The sequence below is a fragment of the Watersipora subatra genome, chromosome 10 (genome assembly GCF_963576615.1).
Source record: "Watersipora subatra chromosome 10, tzWatSuba1.1, whole genome shotgun sequence".
Lineage (NCBI taxonomy): Eukaryota > Metazoa > Bryozoa > Gymnolaemata > Cheilostomatida > Watersiporidae > Watersipora > Watersipora subatra.
Genome location: NC_088717.1, coordinates 19100222 through 19119175, shown reverse-complemented (window position 1 = coordinate 19119175; position 18954 = coordinate 19100222). Strand labels below are relative to the sequence as shown.

Below are 18954 nucleotides of genomic sequence, written 5' to 3'. Positions count from 1 at the left end.
TAAGTCATTTACATAAGCGTGTCATTATGTAATCAATGAATTATAAAATTCAAATATATTTAATTAGATTAACAAGAACCTAAGCGTCTTTGATATGTGAATAAGAACATCGATGAGTGCTCATTACAGCAATGAGCAGAAGATTTGCTTTCTTTATATCTCTCGGCGCCATCTCATTCGGATCAGCCCACCCAGCTATGACAGGCAGTTTAATAGACATAAAGACAAGAAGTTATAGAGAACATGACAATAATGGCAGGTACTTGTGAAACTTGTGACAGAAATATTATAAACCGAGCGAAGCAGTTCCAGCTATTCTAGGGAGTTTAATAGAATAGAGACATAAATTTAAAAAGAACATGACAATAATGGCAGGTACTTATGAGGCCGAAACTCTAAACTGGGCTCAGCTGTTCCAGCTACTCCAGGCAGTTTATTAGACACAGAAATAAGAATTCAAAGAGAACGTGACAATAATGGCACGTACTTGTGAAGCAGAAACTCCAAACTGGTTTCGGCGCTATCAGCTATTCTGTTAGGATTAATATGTGTAAAGACATGAATTTAAAAGAGAACATGGCAATAATGGCAGGTACTTATGAGGCCGAAACTCTAAACTGGGCTCAGCTATTCCAGCTATTCCAGGCAGTTTATTAGACACAGAAATAAGAATTCAAAGAGAACATGACAATAATGGCAGGTACTTGTGAAGCAGAAACTCCAAACTGGTTTCGGCGCTATCAGCTATTCTGTTAGGATTAATATGTGTAAAGACATGAATTTAAAAGAGAACATGGCAATAATGGCAGGTACTTATGAGGCCGAAACTCTAAACTGGGCTCAGCTATTCCAGCTATTCCAGGCAGTTTATTAGACACAGAAATAAGAATTCAAAAAGAACATGACAATAATGGCAGGTACTTGTGAAGCAGAAACTCCAAACTGGTTTCGGCGCTATCAGCTATTCTGTTAGGATTAATATGCGTAAAGACATGAATTTAAAAGAGAACATGGCAATAATGGCAGGTACTTATGAGGCCGAAACTCTAAACTGGGCTCAGCTGTTACAGCTATTGTAGGCAGTTTAACAGACATGAGACATAAATTTAAGGGATAGATGGCAATAAGAACAGGTGCTTGTGATACAAGAAGTCTAAACTTGGAAAAATTGTGAATCATCCCGGACACAAACAAATAAAAAAGGAATGTAACTTAATCTTTGTTGCGTCTGATTACCACATGAGTAGATAATTTAAAGGGCAGGTTGCGAACCAGCATTTTAACAGATTTTTAAAAAACTACATGAAAGAGCCATACATCCGCAAAATAATAGAAATTTTTGCAGAAGGATTTAAAAATAGACGTGGAAAAGTGGCAACGCCTTAAGAACATCCAAAGAATATGCTCAATTATTTTCAACCATGCAGTGATTATCTGCAAGGGTACTATAGCTAGAGAGTAACTACTTAGTACTTTAACGCTGAGGTCAAGAGCGGCTACAACCAAAGCGGATGTGACACGATGACACGCAGGGTCATGTCAACCTCAACCAGAAACAGGAGATTGTCAATGAAGCCTGAGCATTAACAAGATGTCAATGTTTCCAATCATCAGATCGATGTGAGCTCTAGCAATGCCTATCAAACAAATCTTAGAAATTAATGATGCGTGGAGGATTGTGGGACAAATATTTATACCGCCTTTGCGTTCCTTCCGACAGACATTCAGCTTGTTTTATATATAATTTTAAAAAAGGAGTTCTATCTTGAAGGTAAACAACAGCACACTTAATGTTTGCCGAAATCTGTTAAAAGGATGCACTAACTTTCATGGAACATTGATCACTTTATAGCAATTTTAACAAAAGTAAGAACTATCACCTCTTTCTGAGCAGAACTAATACGCCATAAAACAGCTATAAAACAAACATTAATTTTGCCAACAGTAAAAGTAAACCTTTAATGTGATCTTTATGAAATCAACCGAATAAAAAACGTTTTTATTGACAACTAAACCACTATTGACATGTTCCCCTATGGTAGTGTTCTAATACCTTGCCATCATATATTGTAATGATATATAATGTCCATTTATGTTAAAATTTTCAGAAAATTAATTGTTTTCAAACCACCTATTACCTTAACCATTATAAAAACATGTTCAAACAACTACCTAAATATGACAAGAATTGCTGGAACAGGGTATACAATTTTTAGAATGCGCCAAATAATAACACCTGCAAAAGCTGTGAAAAACATAAGTGACATTTGCGTAGTATTGCGTGCCAAATCACGGCAATAAGCCTATTGTGGCAGTGTCATGAATAGCATAACAAGCACCTGGTTAGCATGTCGTGGCTCCTCCTTAATAACAACATCTGCCTTTTCTCTCTTCACTTTTTTTTCTTTTTTGGATTTCTTTGCTTTGTTCTTCTTCTTGTGTTCTACAAAACAGAATTATAATTCATAACAAAAATTAATTCTATTGTGAGAAATTCTTTTTCAACCATACCACACTCCACTATGTGAAAACAGGTAAAAGAAAAGAAATAAAAACTTAACTAGATGGGCCAATTTGCAAAAAGTGTGGAATTCAAAGAATTTATCAAGGCATACCCGCAGTCGGTATTATTACCATGATACAAAGACTGACACAGACAAGGATTTCAAAACAATGCCAAAAGTTAATCTCGCAGCGCTTGCTTCACCTGTTATTCTGTTACTGACCTCTGTCACGAAGCCCCTTCATAAAACAAACAAGGTGAAAGCAATTTCTCTGCACCAAACACATGTCATCTCTAGTTTTCTTAAGCATAAAGAAAAATAAAAGATTGCATCCCCGCAGATATATTTAGGAGGGAAGAGCTATCAAGTTACCGTAGAAACGCTATTTTTAGCACAAATTGATGATTTCACGGTGTGTTTGTGGTCGAGACGAGAGCAAGCACTTGACTGCGCAAATTCTAATTAAAAATATCGATGATTCCAGTCTTTACTACTGTCGACAGTGGAATGTTTAGATACTTGGCATCGCATTCTCGGTATCATTTGAAAAGACTCAGTGTAACAAAGCGTCCCTGTGATCTTCCAATGACCTCCTATAATGACTGCAGCAGGTAATTTGATTTATGACCATCTGCTGCAAGCTTTCCATACAGATGCAAAGAAGTCGCAATACGAAAAATGAACATGACAAGAATATCCACGTCCCAAAGAAGAAACAACTTTGAGACGCTAAGTTATACACTGTTTCCATGACATGGCTGATCCATAGGTTTGCATCATGCTCAAGATAGATTCGGCAAAAATCCGCAAGCCAAGCGAGTTTGACTACTCGCAAACCTTTATTGAATGTTTCATGCTTACGAAAATTGAAATGGCACTTGGGAATGATGCGCAAAAAACTCCTCGCAAGCTTTTCCATTGTAAGCATTTTCTACATTTCGATCATTACTATTTCGATTTGACGAGACTGCGCCGCAATGACCTCTGTTGAAGAATCCCATATCTTTTTAATAAAGCGCCTCATTAATCCACAACATGTGAATGTGTATCACGCGGTAACTCAACATGTGCACAATTCTGAACCCGTATCATCCGCGCAATGGAAAAATAGTGACACATGCATGCAGAAATGAGTGATGTAAATATATAGGGCCATGACAAGTGTTGCAGGTTTATATTTACAAAAAGTTAGAAACGGCTGTAAGTTTTGAAACGGCTTAATTACACATGCAAAGGTTCATTGCATTAAATCAATAGCGCAAAAACAACAAATATGCAGAATAATAACATTGACAATTAGAATCTTGGAAAAAGTTACATTTTTTGTTTATTTGATGGCAACAACTCGAGATCATAAATGGCCACAACCTATACTTTTTTATAAGATGTAGGATGCAACGTCAAGATCCAGTGCAATATTGGCTGTGCTACTAAAATAGCTCCATGAATAATGAGTGGTTTTTGGCATTAAAAGACATTATTGATTTGTTTAGTTTGCTGAAACATTCTCCAGGGTACTGAAAATGTCTTTACTGTGATTTTATTATGAGAGCACACCAGCTGATAGGGTTAGTTTGGCAAAGAGTGTGTAGCATTTGTTCTCTAAGCTGCCATCAATTACATCGAGTTTGTTTCTTTAAAAAGTCAACTTGAGTACGAATAGTTTTTGAACACGGTCAGTTAGTTTAGTTAAAGGAGTAGAATAATCTATCGGGGAGGCGCCACGCATGAGCCAACGTTATCATCTCAAGATAGGATGATGAAGCGAACATCCTAATAGTTATAGCATTACAATGTCGCGAGTTATCTCCATTAATAGCTATTTAAACTTTCTTAGAAACTGAAATTGAAGATATCCTTACATGTATCCCGAATGTACAACATTTCTGTTTATTGTCGCGTGCGGTGTAGTCAAACCTCCGCTTACAATCACCTCAACATACAAACATATGATGTAAAACTGGTGCAAGTATTTAATTCCATACGAAGGCAGTTTTCAAAACATGATGTTCAATGTTTCTCGAAATACTGCAATTTCGTGAGTAAAATTGAAAAGGCTAATAGACATTTAAAGTATGGGATAAAAATAGCAAAAATATATAAACCCTGTTAGTTTAAATATATAAACCCTGCTAGTTTAAATATATAAACCCTGCTAGTTTAAATATATAAACCCTACTAGTTTAAATATATAAACCCTGCTAGTTTAAATATATAAACCCTGCTAGTTTAAATATATAAACCCTGCTAGTTTAAATATATAAACCCTGCTAGTTTAAATTTTACCTTATTTATGTTGAAGTTATGTTGCATATTTCTGCAACCACTTTTACCCCTGAACATATGCAAAACAGAACCTTCAGCTCTTGTAACAATAAAAAATTATTTTTCATTATTTTATTAATTTAGTTTGTCTATATCATTTACTTTTTTCATAGTTTAATCTAATGCATTTGTTTAGATGCTGTCTAATAACTTGCAGTATTCATCAGGCAACTATTGCAGGTGCTTGACTACATGACTACAATCCAAGTAGTTATTGTAGTCATGTTTTCACACCTCAAACTCAAGAACATCCCTGATCAACCAGAAAATTAGCCAAATCCTAGCTGCCATGAGCCTCTAATAAACTTTTATCGAAAAAAATAGAGCTACTCGCATTGTAATTGATATCATAGCAGTGAAGCAGCGACAATTTTTCTGCTTCTTTTGGCTATCAGCAATGAGGTCTTTGATTGCTATGGACGATTATGAACGAAATGCCAGACGATTGTCGATAGAACTATCTTATAAACTAAAGAGCAGCAGCTCTCACTCCATCTTTTCTCACAAAACACCTGCTCATTCCCGGAGTTCTCAGGACAACATTTTTCTCATACGCTCAGAGACGAGGGCCAATTTGCTTGCCCCGAGTAGGCATATCTCAACGATACTAATAGCATAGCGACACATCCCCGTATGACACTGCAATGAAATAATGAAAACAGTAGCGTCACTCTCATTCTGTAGTGATTCAGTGTCGTTGTTTTGGAGAAGCACGCCCGTGCGATGCGCCATCTTTGTGCCAAGTAAACCGACAGTGTTGCACTTGTGCATATGTCTTGCTTTCCTGTTGTATTAAATGCAAAGATTTTGTTGTTGAAACGCTCTAATCTATTTGTTTTTACTTGAAACAAGGTTTGTTTTGTCTTTGACCTCTTAAAGATACAACCTTGACCTAAGGCATCAACAACCATCGGTCTACTACAGTGCGTAATGGGAACATGATCTGCCTGTCAGCTTTAGCACTGGAGCTTTAGCACCCAGGAGTCGCTACACTATCGCTGTATAGAAACTTGCTAAAAGGTAAATTTATGTTTCTGGGTGTGATGTCATTCACAGTCAAATTAAATTTACCGCAATTGTTCTTAAGGCCTGATGTTCGGCTGTTTAGCTGATGCAATTTGTTAATCAGCTAACTAACTGGTAAATTACCAAAATTCAACGTTAATCGCTAATTTGTGACAAGTACTTATACTTGCCATTAGCCAAGAACCACCAGACCACATGAAAGCAAAGTTGTTACCCACAATTCATGGCAATAAATTTCAACACAAATTTGAACCTCTATATACATGTACAATGTTACTTCGTTACAATATCTGCTTTGTATTAAAACTGCCATATGCTGGAATTAATATTTGTCTAAAAATAGATTACGTGGTTTCATTGCCCAAACACCTACAATACCTGCTTGACAAATATTGCAAGTAGTTAAACAGCATCGCAATAAATACATTAGATAAAACTATGTAAAAAGGTAAATTACGCATACAAACTAAACTAATAAAATAATAACCAAAAACATGTTTTTATAGCTGCATGAACTGAAGGATCATTGATACACACATTCGGGAGCGGTTACAGATATTTGCAACATAACTTACTGTATTTTAAATAGACAGCATTTAAACTAGCTTATATATTTTTCATTATTTTTATATTTTATTTTTAATTTTTACTTACCTTTTTACTTTTGCTTACAGTGTGTTGAAAAACATGTTGAAAGTACTTGCCCCAATTTCATGTCATGTGTTGAAAAACTTGTATGAGGTAATTGTGAGTAGAGGTTTGACCGCAAACAAGCGACAAACCACAAACCACAACAGTTAACAGTAATAAAAAGCCCAAATACGTTTTTTTATCTTTAGTTTACATTAAAGAACATGCAAATAAAGGCGTAGGTTTGGTGATGTCTACGTTTAGGAACAAAAGTGGTAGATGAAAAGGATGAGAAAGTGAGACAGATATTACTTAAGAATTAAACTTACTAGACTTACCTTTTTTTTAATTTTATAATTTTAATTTTTTTAATTTTTTATAATTAGTTTTTTACATTTCATGCTTTTTTTAATTTTTTACATTTTATCAGCCTTTTCCCTGCTACTTACAAAACAGCAATGGTTTGAAAACTGTCCAATACCGTATGTTGAAATTATTTTGAGTGCATATTCAAATATCAGCACAAATTTTGCATCATTAATTGGAACATTTGTATGTTAAGGTTATCATGAGCAGAGTTTTTATCGCAATGCATGTGACAATAAACAGCAAATAAAGAAAAGCAAAAGATCGGAATTAAATAATGTCGTATACTCAGGAGTTGTCCTAGCAAGGCAACAGATTATTGTTTTTCCATCACTCAATGAAGGTAGATCTCATTGAGATACTAAACAAATTCCTTGACACGACATTAACAACGCTGAAGACATACATTCACTGATACGATATGCATTCGTCAGCAGTCATATGCGCTTTTATGATTCTTGTCACGTTCAACTGTTCATATTTATTTAACTCTCGGAAAGACATGCAGTGGAACCTACCAAAGCGCACTTACAGATACTTAATTATTGAACCCCTTGAAACCGATGTCCATTTTCTAGACGTCATGAAGAAATACTTTTATAGCAACAAAATAACAAGCCTTTATATAACCACGCACGTCAATAACCATATATTTTGCCAACTTCGGTATCTGTAATTAAACTATTAGCTGTTGTTGTGTTGAGCATAGCAACATTTCCTTATTCTTAAAATGTGTTTTTCATATCTTCTGATCGGTTGGGTGCATCAGCTCTCTCTTGCAGTCAGTCGAGACGACTAATTCTGTCTATGGTTGGGGCGTATGATAGCAGATCTACAATCAGCTCAGTCGTCTGCCATGAGTTTATATTGACCCGCTTCCATTGTACGCCATTTATTCCATACAGCTGCACAGCGGATGTCGAAGTCATTTCTGGTTTTCATCTGATCAGATTCACTTTTTTGATAGGATGGAAATAGTATCCAGCGAGCAAGAACAGGCTGAGACATGCTGGTATTTCCATCCTGGTGCAAAGACTGGCTGACGGATAGGTTTGTTTATCCTCACCCTCTAGATGCTGCCGAGGTGCATCACTAGCATGGCGCAGCGCTTTTACACATGTTTTTTCTGTTTCGTAAGGGTGTCCAGTTAACCCTTCCCATTTGTATGAGAGATGAAGGTTCAGTTGCCGTCAGTCCAACTCATATACAGGCGGTACTGGATTACATGTATTTGCCATAGCCTGGACATATACAGTGCATCCCTAAGTTACAGCATCCTTGTTTTATGGTTTTTTTCGCCTTTCGATGTGAAACACGATGTTTTTCATTCCCTCGTAATGGCATTTTTTTCACCGAATGACATCAACACAAATGTCTCTTGAAATTCAACTTTGGTGATTGGTGTACTTTGGAATCATGAACATGCCAATATGCTATTCACCGAAATCCCTCCCATAACGCCTGAAAGAGATACGATGCTCATTCTCTCCCTTTGTTCAGCATTCTTCGTGTTTTGTAAATGCTTATTATTGCATGAGTGAAACGAAAATTAGTGAAATGTAAGCAAAAGTAGAAATTAATGTGCATTTTAATGTTAAATATAGTATTTACTATAAACTTTAATTCATTATATGTATATAACTATATAACGACATATATAACTTTAATCCGTTAGCCATAGGTCTAAGTTTTATAACAAGGTTAAAGTTAAGAAGAAAATGATTTTATTGCAATAAAAATTTATTGCAGATCATAACCACTAAAACACTATAGTTACTGTGAGTAACTATGGTTACTAATATACTGTTTTGTTACTAATTTTTAATATGCACTCTACATATATTAAATTTTGCTGCTTTTTACCAGAGAGTCTTGGCATTAGATAATTACTATGGCTTTCTATACTTTTCTATACAACATTTTCGCCTTACGATGCCAACACCGGAAAGAATCAATGTCGTATGGCGAGGGTCCACTGTAATAGCATTCTTCCAAGAAAAGCCTATATATGAGCTATACATTGCTATGATCCCCAAATTATAGCTCTACTGTGCTGAAAGCATGCAAAAGTGAGCCCTATAGAGACGATCCGCAACGCAAGAAATTGAAGGCGCATGTTTGCATATTTTAAATCGGCAATGACAAGCATCCAAAATTAGGGGTTAGATATTATTTCAGCATCTATCCAGCATGACATCAGCCGTATATAGAGACGGTTTATGTTTCACCTAAGGAGCCTTTAAAAGGGTTCATTTTTCTCAGAAATGTAAACAAAGGTCAATAGCTGATGAGAATTTGGCTTCCAATCGATGGTTCTCATTTCCTCTAGCGCAATAATCATTATTAATAAAGGAAGTACTAGGAGAGGTCAGTTGGATAAAATTAGATTAAACTCGCAAATAATAAAATAATACTGCGAGAGATTTAACATTCCTTAATGACCCTAGAGACTAGAGAGACTAGAGACGACGTGCTCAAGTGATTAAGGCTATACACGTTAAAGAGTGTGTCTAACAACTTAGTTTTATTGATAACTTATATTATTCTACCAGTTTCTAATGAACAGATATATATGTAAATTCGCTATTTCAACACGTATTAATTTCAAAACGCTCTTTCTGTTTGTAAGCAAATACCAACTTTTAATGCTATAAAGATGCATTGCCACCATAATGATTTATCAAAGTTGCTTGCTCACTGACAAAATTTGTTTGGTGTAAAACGAAAAACGATTGTAACAACAGCTTTGTCCCAGTTGCTGACACAAGATTGGTGGAATGCTGCATGCTGTTTGTCCATTTTTGACAGCCATTATTGACGGAGTAAAAAATGAAATTGACCAGTCGTATCTCGTAATTCTACAAGCAAATGGAATGGCAAGGAAAATACAAGCAAATGGAATGGCTATCGACGTTGTATTACATCAGATAAAAATGGTAACTCATTTTGTATAGTCATAGTGTGAATTGGTGTAAAGTTTTTGTAAAAACGTATTTCAAATCGTAAACATACTAGAAACCATTCCAACTCTTTCAGCGGAAACACAACTCCGACAACACATCCTGGTGTAAATGCACCTTTCGTCAAGTTTACGCAAGAGAAGACAGACACTACAAATAAATCAACAGCTTTGTTTGGTTTGCACATCAACAATCAAGGCCAACCTTTGTCCGACAATGGTAACAGATAGCCTTCATTTTCACTATCAGGAGTTAGAGCACGGGGTGCAACTCCTTCCGCCCGCACCATCTTTGTAACATCATCAACATTCTTATCGTCCTGATCAGGAGGTCTGTAGTCTTTGACATGGTCTACCCTGATTGTTCTTTGCAATATCTATAACAAACCTGGCCAAAGTTAACTCAATATATGACTCACAGCCGTGAGTTTCTTGACCAACTGCAAGGATGCAAGAACTAACAGGCTTTTATCATGTCATTGTATTCAAAATTTTGACAGCTAAGTCATGAATATTGGCAAATATTTTGTTAGCAAATATATCTGATGAAATTGGAAGATTAAATTCAACTTCTGACAATAATGATTACTATGACAGATATTTAAAAAAACTTGGAGAGTCAGCCTTGTGATTCATAGACAGCATTTATTGATAAATAAGCCCTGATAGAAACATTTACACTCAAGCTAAAACTTACTTAATATTTCGAAACATTTCATTCGCCCACACAAATCCTACATCAATCACCCTATAGCAATGGCTAAATATGTTTAACCGCTGTAACTATATTTGCAGGCTTTGTGTGTTATTGTTTTAGCCTAAAAATAAATGTTTTCATAAATAATGACTAATGACAGTTATCATTTTACAAGAAAATCTGGAGTTTAGAGATCCTGACCATGCTACTAAATAAATCTTACACAGTGAGGGTCACCATTAAACTCTAAGCAAGCCATGTTGATGATGTAAAGCTAATTCTTCCACAACGACTATGGCTGCCGTGCCTTCACTGGTTGCAACCACAATATGGTAGCATCAAGTTATCTCTGGTTCTTTCAGTCACTAAAAATCTTGTCTTTTCATTGTGATTATGAATTAAATTGATAAAAGTGGCTTATCAAATAAGAGCAATGACAAGTACTACTTTCCTCTTTCACAAAAAACTCTCCCTGCTTGGTACACTCATTTTGGAAAATGTTGAATGTCAAAACACTCCGACAGTGTTTCATAAAAATTTCATATTAATAGTATGCTTCATTGAGTGAGCCAATTCGGCTTGCTTTTGTGCATTCTACGAAACAATGGCAAAACCGATGTAGTTGGCTCAGGAGCAGCACCACACTCAATAAGTTCTATGCAACTTTATTTAGAGCCAGAGACAGAACTAGTCACTTCCCAAGTACCGAGAGATATAATCAACATCTCAACCGCCTATATCACTTTCATGGCACTCACAAAAACATCAGCGCAACCATCAAATACTATGAAGACAAAAAATATAACAGCAAAAATATCTAGAGATAAGACACAAATCAAATCTACATTATATTAAACCTCATCACTACTATTCAGTTTTTTCCATCAAGCTTTTTATTAAGGGCCATTTAAATTTAATACTAATATTATATCTGCCAATTACTAGCAGAGATAGTATGTGTTGAAGTTGTAACTTTTGCCTATCTATGATAACCTAGAAACGAGGTGATACAAAGCAAAACTTATTAACAACGAAGGAGTTGTCTGAATATAGAGCAGACAACTAGTAATGATACAAGAATTGAATAAAATACATTTGACTAATCATTATCAAATTGAATCTGTTGATAAGCCTAAATTTAAAATCAATTAAAACAAGCTTACTAAATAAAATAATAAAGTAAAAATAAAATAAAAATAAATAAAGTAATATTTCTAACTAAACAGACAATTACTGAACGAGTTGTCGATGTGCTCATCGAGTTGTCTAGCTTTTAGCTAATTTCTTCTAACAAAAACTGGATATCAATGAGTTCTTGTTAAGCTGTGTCAGCATGTGTGCCTTCGGTATAATACTGTCATGATGAAGTTCAGAAGTTTATAACAATACTCTATTGTGTCCTTAGCAAGTCTAACATCGGCTAACTTAAACATGGACTTGCACAAAATTTTAGTTGATTTTATCAGGAAGTATCGGTGTTTTTTTTATCATTTGTGATTGTTTTTGATGTTTGAGGCGATCTGAGTGCCAGGATGTTTCGAGATTAAAATCGACAAATCAAGATCAAGTTAATCAAGATGAAATCAAGATTAAGTCGACAATGTAGGAGGGGGGTGATGATAGCCTCATTGCTAGCGGATGTAGCACAATGATTATTTTAAGCACCAAAACTGCAAGCAGGACCTACTGAGGTTGTTTACAATCGGTCAAACAGCCGATTCATGTCTTTGTGGTGGCATAAAACGAAACCTTTTCTTAAGAGATTTTGTAATACTGAACAACAAAGCTAAATGATATATTATGAAACTTTTGATGCCTGGAAACAAAATGTCCAGCTCATTTTGCTCTAGGATATGCTACAAAAACTGAAGCACCAAAGGGGCTGATGTGAAACAGTTAAGCTAACACTGATTCATCATAATAGATGATCGTAGTGAAACGTCTCCCGTAGGCTACTGTAGGTGTTGAAAGGCACTCCTACAGTAGCCTTGTTCAACTATCAAGTTTCCATACAGTGATAACGTGGCGACACACCCCCATGTGGCGCTGCAATGCTATCATGGAGACAGTAGTGTCGCTCTCATTCTGTCGTGATTCAATGTCGCTGTTTGGAAACAGAACACCTGTTCGATGCGCCATCTTAGTGTCATGGAAACGGCCTTAGCACCCAATGACGTCGTGTTTGGGAATGCGAAGAGGTCTTGCTTTTCTGATACTTCAAAGGCAACATTTTTTGTTGTTGAAACCCTCACATCTATCTGTTTTGTCCTTGGCCTCTTAATGATACAGCCTCGACATAAGGTGTCACTCATAAGGTGACACTCACCTCGACATAAGGTGTCACTCTGCTATAGCGCCCTATGGAAACAAGATCTGCTTGTCAGCCCAGTGTAGAGCTTCAGAACTGGCCCACACGGGTGTTGCTACACTAGTGATCACTGCATGGAAACTTAACTAATATCAGCCCACCACATGAGAGAGATGTATTGTGTGAAAGAGCGATGTATCGCCTGACTGTCAGAAGCATCTTCCGATATTTTTGTCCTATTACTTCAAAAGAATTTTTAGTGTTGGATTTTTGAGATACATTAGAACCAATATTTGGCATAGAATCAACAGAAACAAGCCATATACTTATGCCATTTGTCAGTCTAAATAGTGTTATTCTTTTCCTTGTAACATTATCAATAGTTGAGTAATCAATGTTAAAAACTTAAAGTATTAACCTAAAGTTAATATATTAACACAAGATTGGGTGTTAAAATATTAATTTTAAGTTAATATTTTAACACCGAATCTTGTGTTAAAATATTAACAAGTTAATACATTAACAAGGTAGTATATTAACTTGTTAATATATTAACAAATTACCGATAATATATTTAGGATGTTATGATGATAGGTTTATGATGTTATGATGATAGGTTTATCGGTAAACATGATATATTCTGACACTATATTATGAAAATCTAAATCCAAGTGTTATGCTTGCGCTGTTTATTCGAACATTAGACTAGCTAATGAACATTAACTAATATCAACTCACATAAACAGATAACACGAAGAAGAGTACGTAAGCAAAAACAATTTTCTAGCAACATGGAAAACATCTGGAAAACATAAAATTTCATGAAAAAATAAGGATAATTTACAAGTTTTGGTCAAAAATACAAACAACCACTGGCAAGGGAGATATTTAAGTTTCATATAATACATAATTAGCATTAATAGCACTACTAACATCAATTGGAAATGAATTAAAACTGTTATATACTGCCTCACTTGCATCCCTAATAAAGAGATGACAGTTTCTAGGTTAAATATCTTTAATGGCAAAGTTTTCACATAAATGCTCCAGAAAGAGTTTTACAATATTTCAATGGTTGGCTTCTACTACAAGACAAAACTTATATGTAAATGACATTGCTACTGTAATACGTATTGCTGTACCAAACATGTGTGATCTTGGCTGAACATGTCTGAGTCGAGTGCCAAGGGAACCTCGCCAACTGTAAACATGCCCAGTTGCAGAGAGCAAGTGAGGATTGAATGACACCTGTCACCACCAGTGGTCTTTTTAGGAAATTGAAACCCAACCTGCTGTTTGTAGGTCAATGGTTCTAGACCACTCGGCTACAACTACTCTTTTTGTAACAATTAAAACAAGTAATTGATTTTTTATTAATGATCTTGGTTGGCAAAGTTTATGTATTGAGCATATATAAATTTCATTATTTGCATTCTAAAAAATTAATGGTGTTGATCTGTTTTTAATTTATCGGTTGTAACAAAGCTGTTAATGCATGTATCATGACTCCATGAGTAAGGTAGTTTTTATTCACTAGGATAACGTGATACATCCCCTAGTAGTCTTGTATATTACAAAAATATCAGTGAAAATTCGCATTGAAAAATGTAGGTGGTAACGCATACCATAACCACAAACCCCTATATCATTAAATCTAGCCTTCACTTTGTACCGTTCATTTAAGAGATCTCTTTGATGTACAGACAGACTCAACGGATATAGATTTAAAAGTGAGAAAGTCATTCGACTCGTGTGACAAACACAGCCTCCCTCATAAGTTGTGATAGACATTAGTGACAGAACGAAATGCGCTCACTGGAAAAATTGATAATTATCAGTGTGTGTGGACCAGATGTGAAGTTAAGAACTCTACCATGTGATCCACCACTAACCTCACAACTCCTATCATTTATGCATGTATCTACATTAGCGACATTTTTAGTAAATGACTTCCTTATTTGGTTAATTGACTCCAAGGATAATGTCGATAGTGATAAAAGGAATCTATTTGAACTACATCCATCATTTCTTATCCTATCTTACATAAGTTGGCACTAACGGAATAAGTGACGACCGCCATAATGATGAAATAATATGCGAAAGATATCCAAACTTCCATTTTTAAGAGAAAGATCGGCTCTCAGCTGGTAATAGTACAGTGAGTGATGACGTGCCGGGTGTAGACAGAGTGACAGGGAGTGGTTTAGTCATAGGCAATTACTGAATAAATACATATTAGTTTAACTCAAGCATAGCTCCATCCGCTAATCGCTAATCCGACCTAGGTTATTCATCACGGATTAACGACGGGAAGCTGATGAAAGGAGTTCTGGATAAATGAGAGATTATGAATGAGCCGTCCATATCCTGTTGGTGATATAGATGGCCGGCATTACTTTACCGCACAAGGAAATGATGCATCATACAAAGGCAGCCGAGAGACCTTAATGTAGTGCTGTTTCAACGTCATTTTCCGGCAGCATGACACGAATCAGAACACAGTCAGAACCAGTAACAATCATATCTTTATTGACAAGTGAAAACAGCAAAAATAATTGTCGTCTTGTATGAGAACTTGGGGATGAGTAAAACAAAGGTTATTTTACCAAACAACTACAGATATACATTCTCACCATCTTTTGAAGTTTTGTGTTTAGAGCTGCCAGAAACAAACAAGACCAGAAAGTTTTTTTACAAAGTACCAACCAAGTATGCAGTGACATATATGATTCAACAAGGCTTGATCTACAACTTTATCAACTCTCCTAATGATGCTAGAGGGCACCAGATGAACCCAAGAATCTGTGACCGATTTCATCAGAGTTGCAATGGAAAAATACTTGCTTTGATCCACTCATTTATTAAAGGTATCCATAAAGCGGAGCTCAGGCATCAGTCAGAAAGACTGGCTGCTAGCCAAAAAAGCTCTCATCAATATTGCGTGATGACTAATAGTAAAGCTAACTACTGAGAGAGAGAATGAGCAGAAGATACCGCCAATGAACGTGTCATCACGTTCACACCTGCTGTACTTAAAGCTTCCTCCAAACTGACATCCTTTTTTAGGGGCAAATAGTAAATTCAACTGCTGTGAGAGAATCAGAAGAAGATGCTGCCAAGGAACGCGCCATCACGTTCACACCTGCTGTACTTGAAGCTTCCTCCAAACTGACATCCTTTTTTTAGGGGCAAATAGTAAATTCAACTGCTATGAGAGAATCAGCAGAATATGCTGCCAAGGAACGCATTATCATGTCCATACCTGCTGTTTTTTTAAAAGTTTCCTCCAAACTAACATTCCCTGTTTAGCAAGAAAACTACCGGAGTAGTCTTGCATTTGTTGTGTATGGTGAAGGCTTAAAAAAGACATCTACAGATTCTCCACAACCATCATTGATGCTACAGAGCTGCCAATAAGTTGGCTAATAAACCATTGATCAACATTCATTTGGTATGGAAGGATAATTTGGGCTCTAAAAGAGCTCTTTCCAGAAGGTTTTGACAATTGTTGAACTGTATCTAACCAACCCAAGCTGTAACTTGTCATCGGGGCCTAACAGATGTGCAAGTCAGATAAAATGAGTTGCTTTCTCCAAGTACACTTTCACATAGTCTGTGACTTATGGTCATATACATATGTAAGTGTTGAATGAAATAGTACTTCCTTATTCACTATATATTTTCAATATGCGGATCTGGAATAGTAGGCAAGTTGAATTACTGTGTGATAAGTGTTTCAATGGACATTCCCATGTTTCAGATTAACGCGTCTGCTTATTAAAAAAGATAAGGAGCTTTACGCCAGAGGTCACAGCGGCGCACTCCTGTCCCGCTTAAATTGAAATCGGAATGACTGAAATATGGAAGATGTTTAAAATAGAATAGCTAGCGACAATTCTTGCGCATCACTCGCAAATGCAGGTTTTATTTTTTGCAAGCGTGAAACATTCCATACAAATTTGCTAGTAACAAAACTAGTGACAAAACTTGCTAGGCTTGTGGGTTTTTGCCGTTTACATCTTGGGGAATGACGCAAACCTATGGATTAACCGCGTCACGAAAACATACTGATTGGAGCAACATACCAACTCAAACATACTGATTGGAGCAACATACCAATTCAAACATACTGATTGGAGCAACATACCAACTCAAACATACTGATTGGAGCAACATACCAACTCAAACATACTGATTGGAGCAACATACCAACTCAAACATACTGATTGGAACAACATACCAACTCAAACATACTGATTGGAGCAACATACCAACTCAAACATACTGATCGGAGCAACATACCAACTCAAACATACTGATTGGAGCAACATACCAACTCAAACACACTGATTGGAGCAACATAGCAACTCAAACACACTGATTGGAGCAACATACCAACTCAAAAACACTGATTGGAGCAACATACCAACTCAAACACACTAATTGGAGCAACATACCAACTCAAACAGCTCTTTGCTAGACGGCTTGAAACTTAAAACCCACATTAGAGGCTATAAAATTCTCGCAAACATACTGTTCTGCTGAAAAATCTTGTCATCCATAAAAACATTGAAGTCAAAATCTGCACAAAGTACATTTTCTCATATATTAAATGCATTTTTACCTGCATCAGTTTAAAACATATTCGATGAGATTGTTGCCTTTAGGATGAAAAACGTGAGATTTAGCTTTGTGTTTTATCACCAAGCGTTTACCTCCCACCATGATTCATGATGGGAGGTAAAACCATCATGAAGTCAAAAAAATAATGCCAAAAAAGACTATAAAGCATAAATCATCTGTGATTGCGTATTACATTACAACAATAGAATTACTGTAATATTCGCACGTAGGTATTCAAAACAGTTAACAGTTGTGATACATCCTGGTCACTTTTTGTCTTTCAGTGAAACATGCAAAGCCCTTTTTGAAAACAAAAATGAATAAGCAGAAACTACAAACGCAACAGGTGAATCGGCCTTGGCCAGAATGAGGACTTCACACCAGTTTTAGTCTGGTTCTAGCATGACCTTTAACCTTCAAGAGAAGTGATAATGACCTTTAACCTTGAAGAGGATCTGATATTAGATATAGCAAAGAAAACTGTCTTAAAAATATGGCAACTCTTAAAAACCTGTTATCTTTGCTGCCATGACGAATACTCACTGTAAAACCTCGAGGATGTTTGCTAGTAACGGTCTTCTTAATATACAACCAACTAGTTATGGAATGTTCCCACCGCCAAGGTTAAAACTAACATTTGAGCACTGCAGCCTAATTCGAAGACAAAGCCATCATATTTCAAATGCTTTGGACATGACAAATGAGGAAGATGGCTGCGATTTTATTACAACACCCTTTAAACCGCACAATAACATTCGCCAGCACGTATTCTGATTAGTGACAAGACAAAACCTAAAAAGATCGTACTATGAACAATGCACTAATGCCCCCTCTGTTTTGATACTTCTTAATGCTGCGCTTAGCTTGAAAAAATTTACAACCTGTCAACAGGTAGTCAAAAACAAATTACGCCATTTTAACAGCTAAAATAACACAATTCAGTTTTTGAAATGATGACAGCAAATTGGCAAAATAAGTTTGAGGACTTGAGGGTGGTGTTAAACACTTGAGGGTGGCTTCAGATACCTGGAAGTCATGTCGGGTGCCTGAAAGCTGTGTCATTAACAACTAAAATATATTTTAGCTATATATTCTCCGTTCACCCCTACACATAACACTGGAGTACACGTCAAATGTTTCATCAATTATACCCATACAATTATTTCATCAAATGTAAAATATTCTAATGAACAGTGCATAAATATCTGCTAATAGTTGGTGCAATTAAGCGGAGCACTTCCTAATGAAGCCAAACGAGGATGGGGGACACAATTGCTGCGCTTCTAAGACAACCAGACATACGATCAATTAGGGAATATTGCTTACATAGAGTCATTATGCGACAAACGAGACGTGAGAAGATATTGCAGGGGATATTACTAATCTTCGATTAGCATGAATTATAATAATATTACCAGAGCTGGAAGCAGTGATCACTTCCTGTTTGTATGGACTGAATAGCTCGAAGACAGATTATGAAAAACAGGGGGTGCCCGCAGTGGTTTAGAGTGGAGTA

At 36.1% G+C, this 18954-nt stretch overlaps 1 protein-coding gene across 2 annotated transcripts in view; it reads right to left on the bottom strand.

The window, feature by feature from the left end:
- The window catches only part of LOC137405980 (RNA-binding motif protein, X-linked 2-like), an 80249-nt gene that overhangs the window by 43445 nt on the left and 17850 nt on the right, over positions 1-18954 (bottom strand). For both annotated transcript variants that reach the window (XM_068092470.1, XM_068092471.1), the window contains exons 4-5: positions 10016-10187; positions 2340-2443 (exon numbers count right to left, since the gene is read on the bottom strand). In XM_068092470.1, coding sequence (XP_067948571.1) covers positions 2340-2443; positions 10016-10187 — 276 coding nt within the window. The remainder of the gene's footprint in view (positions 1-2339; positions 2444-10015; positions 10188-18954) is intronic.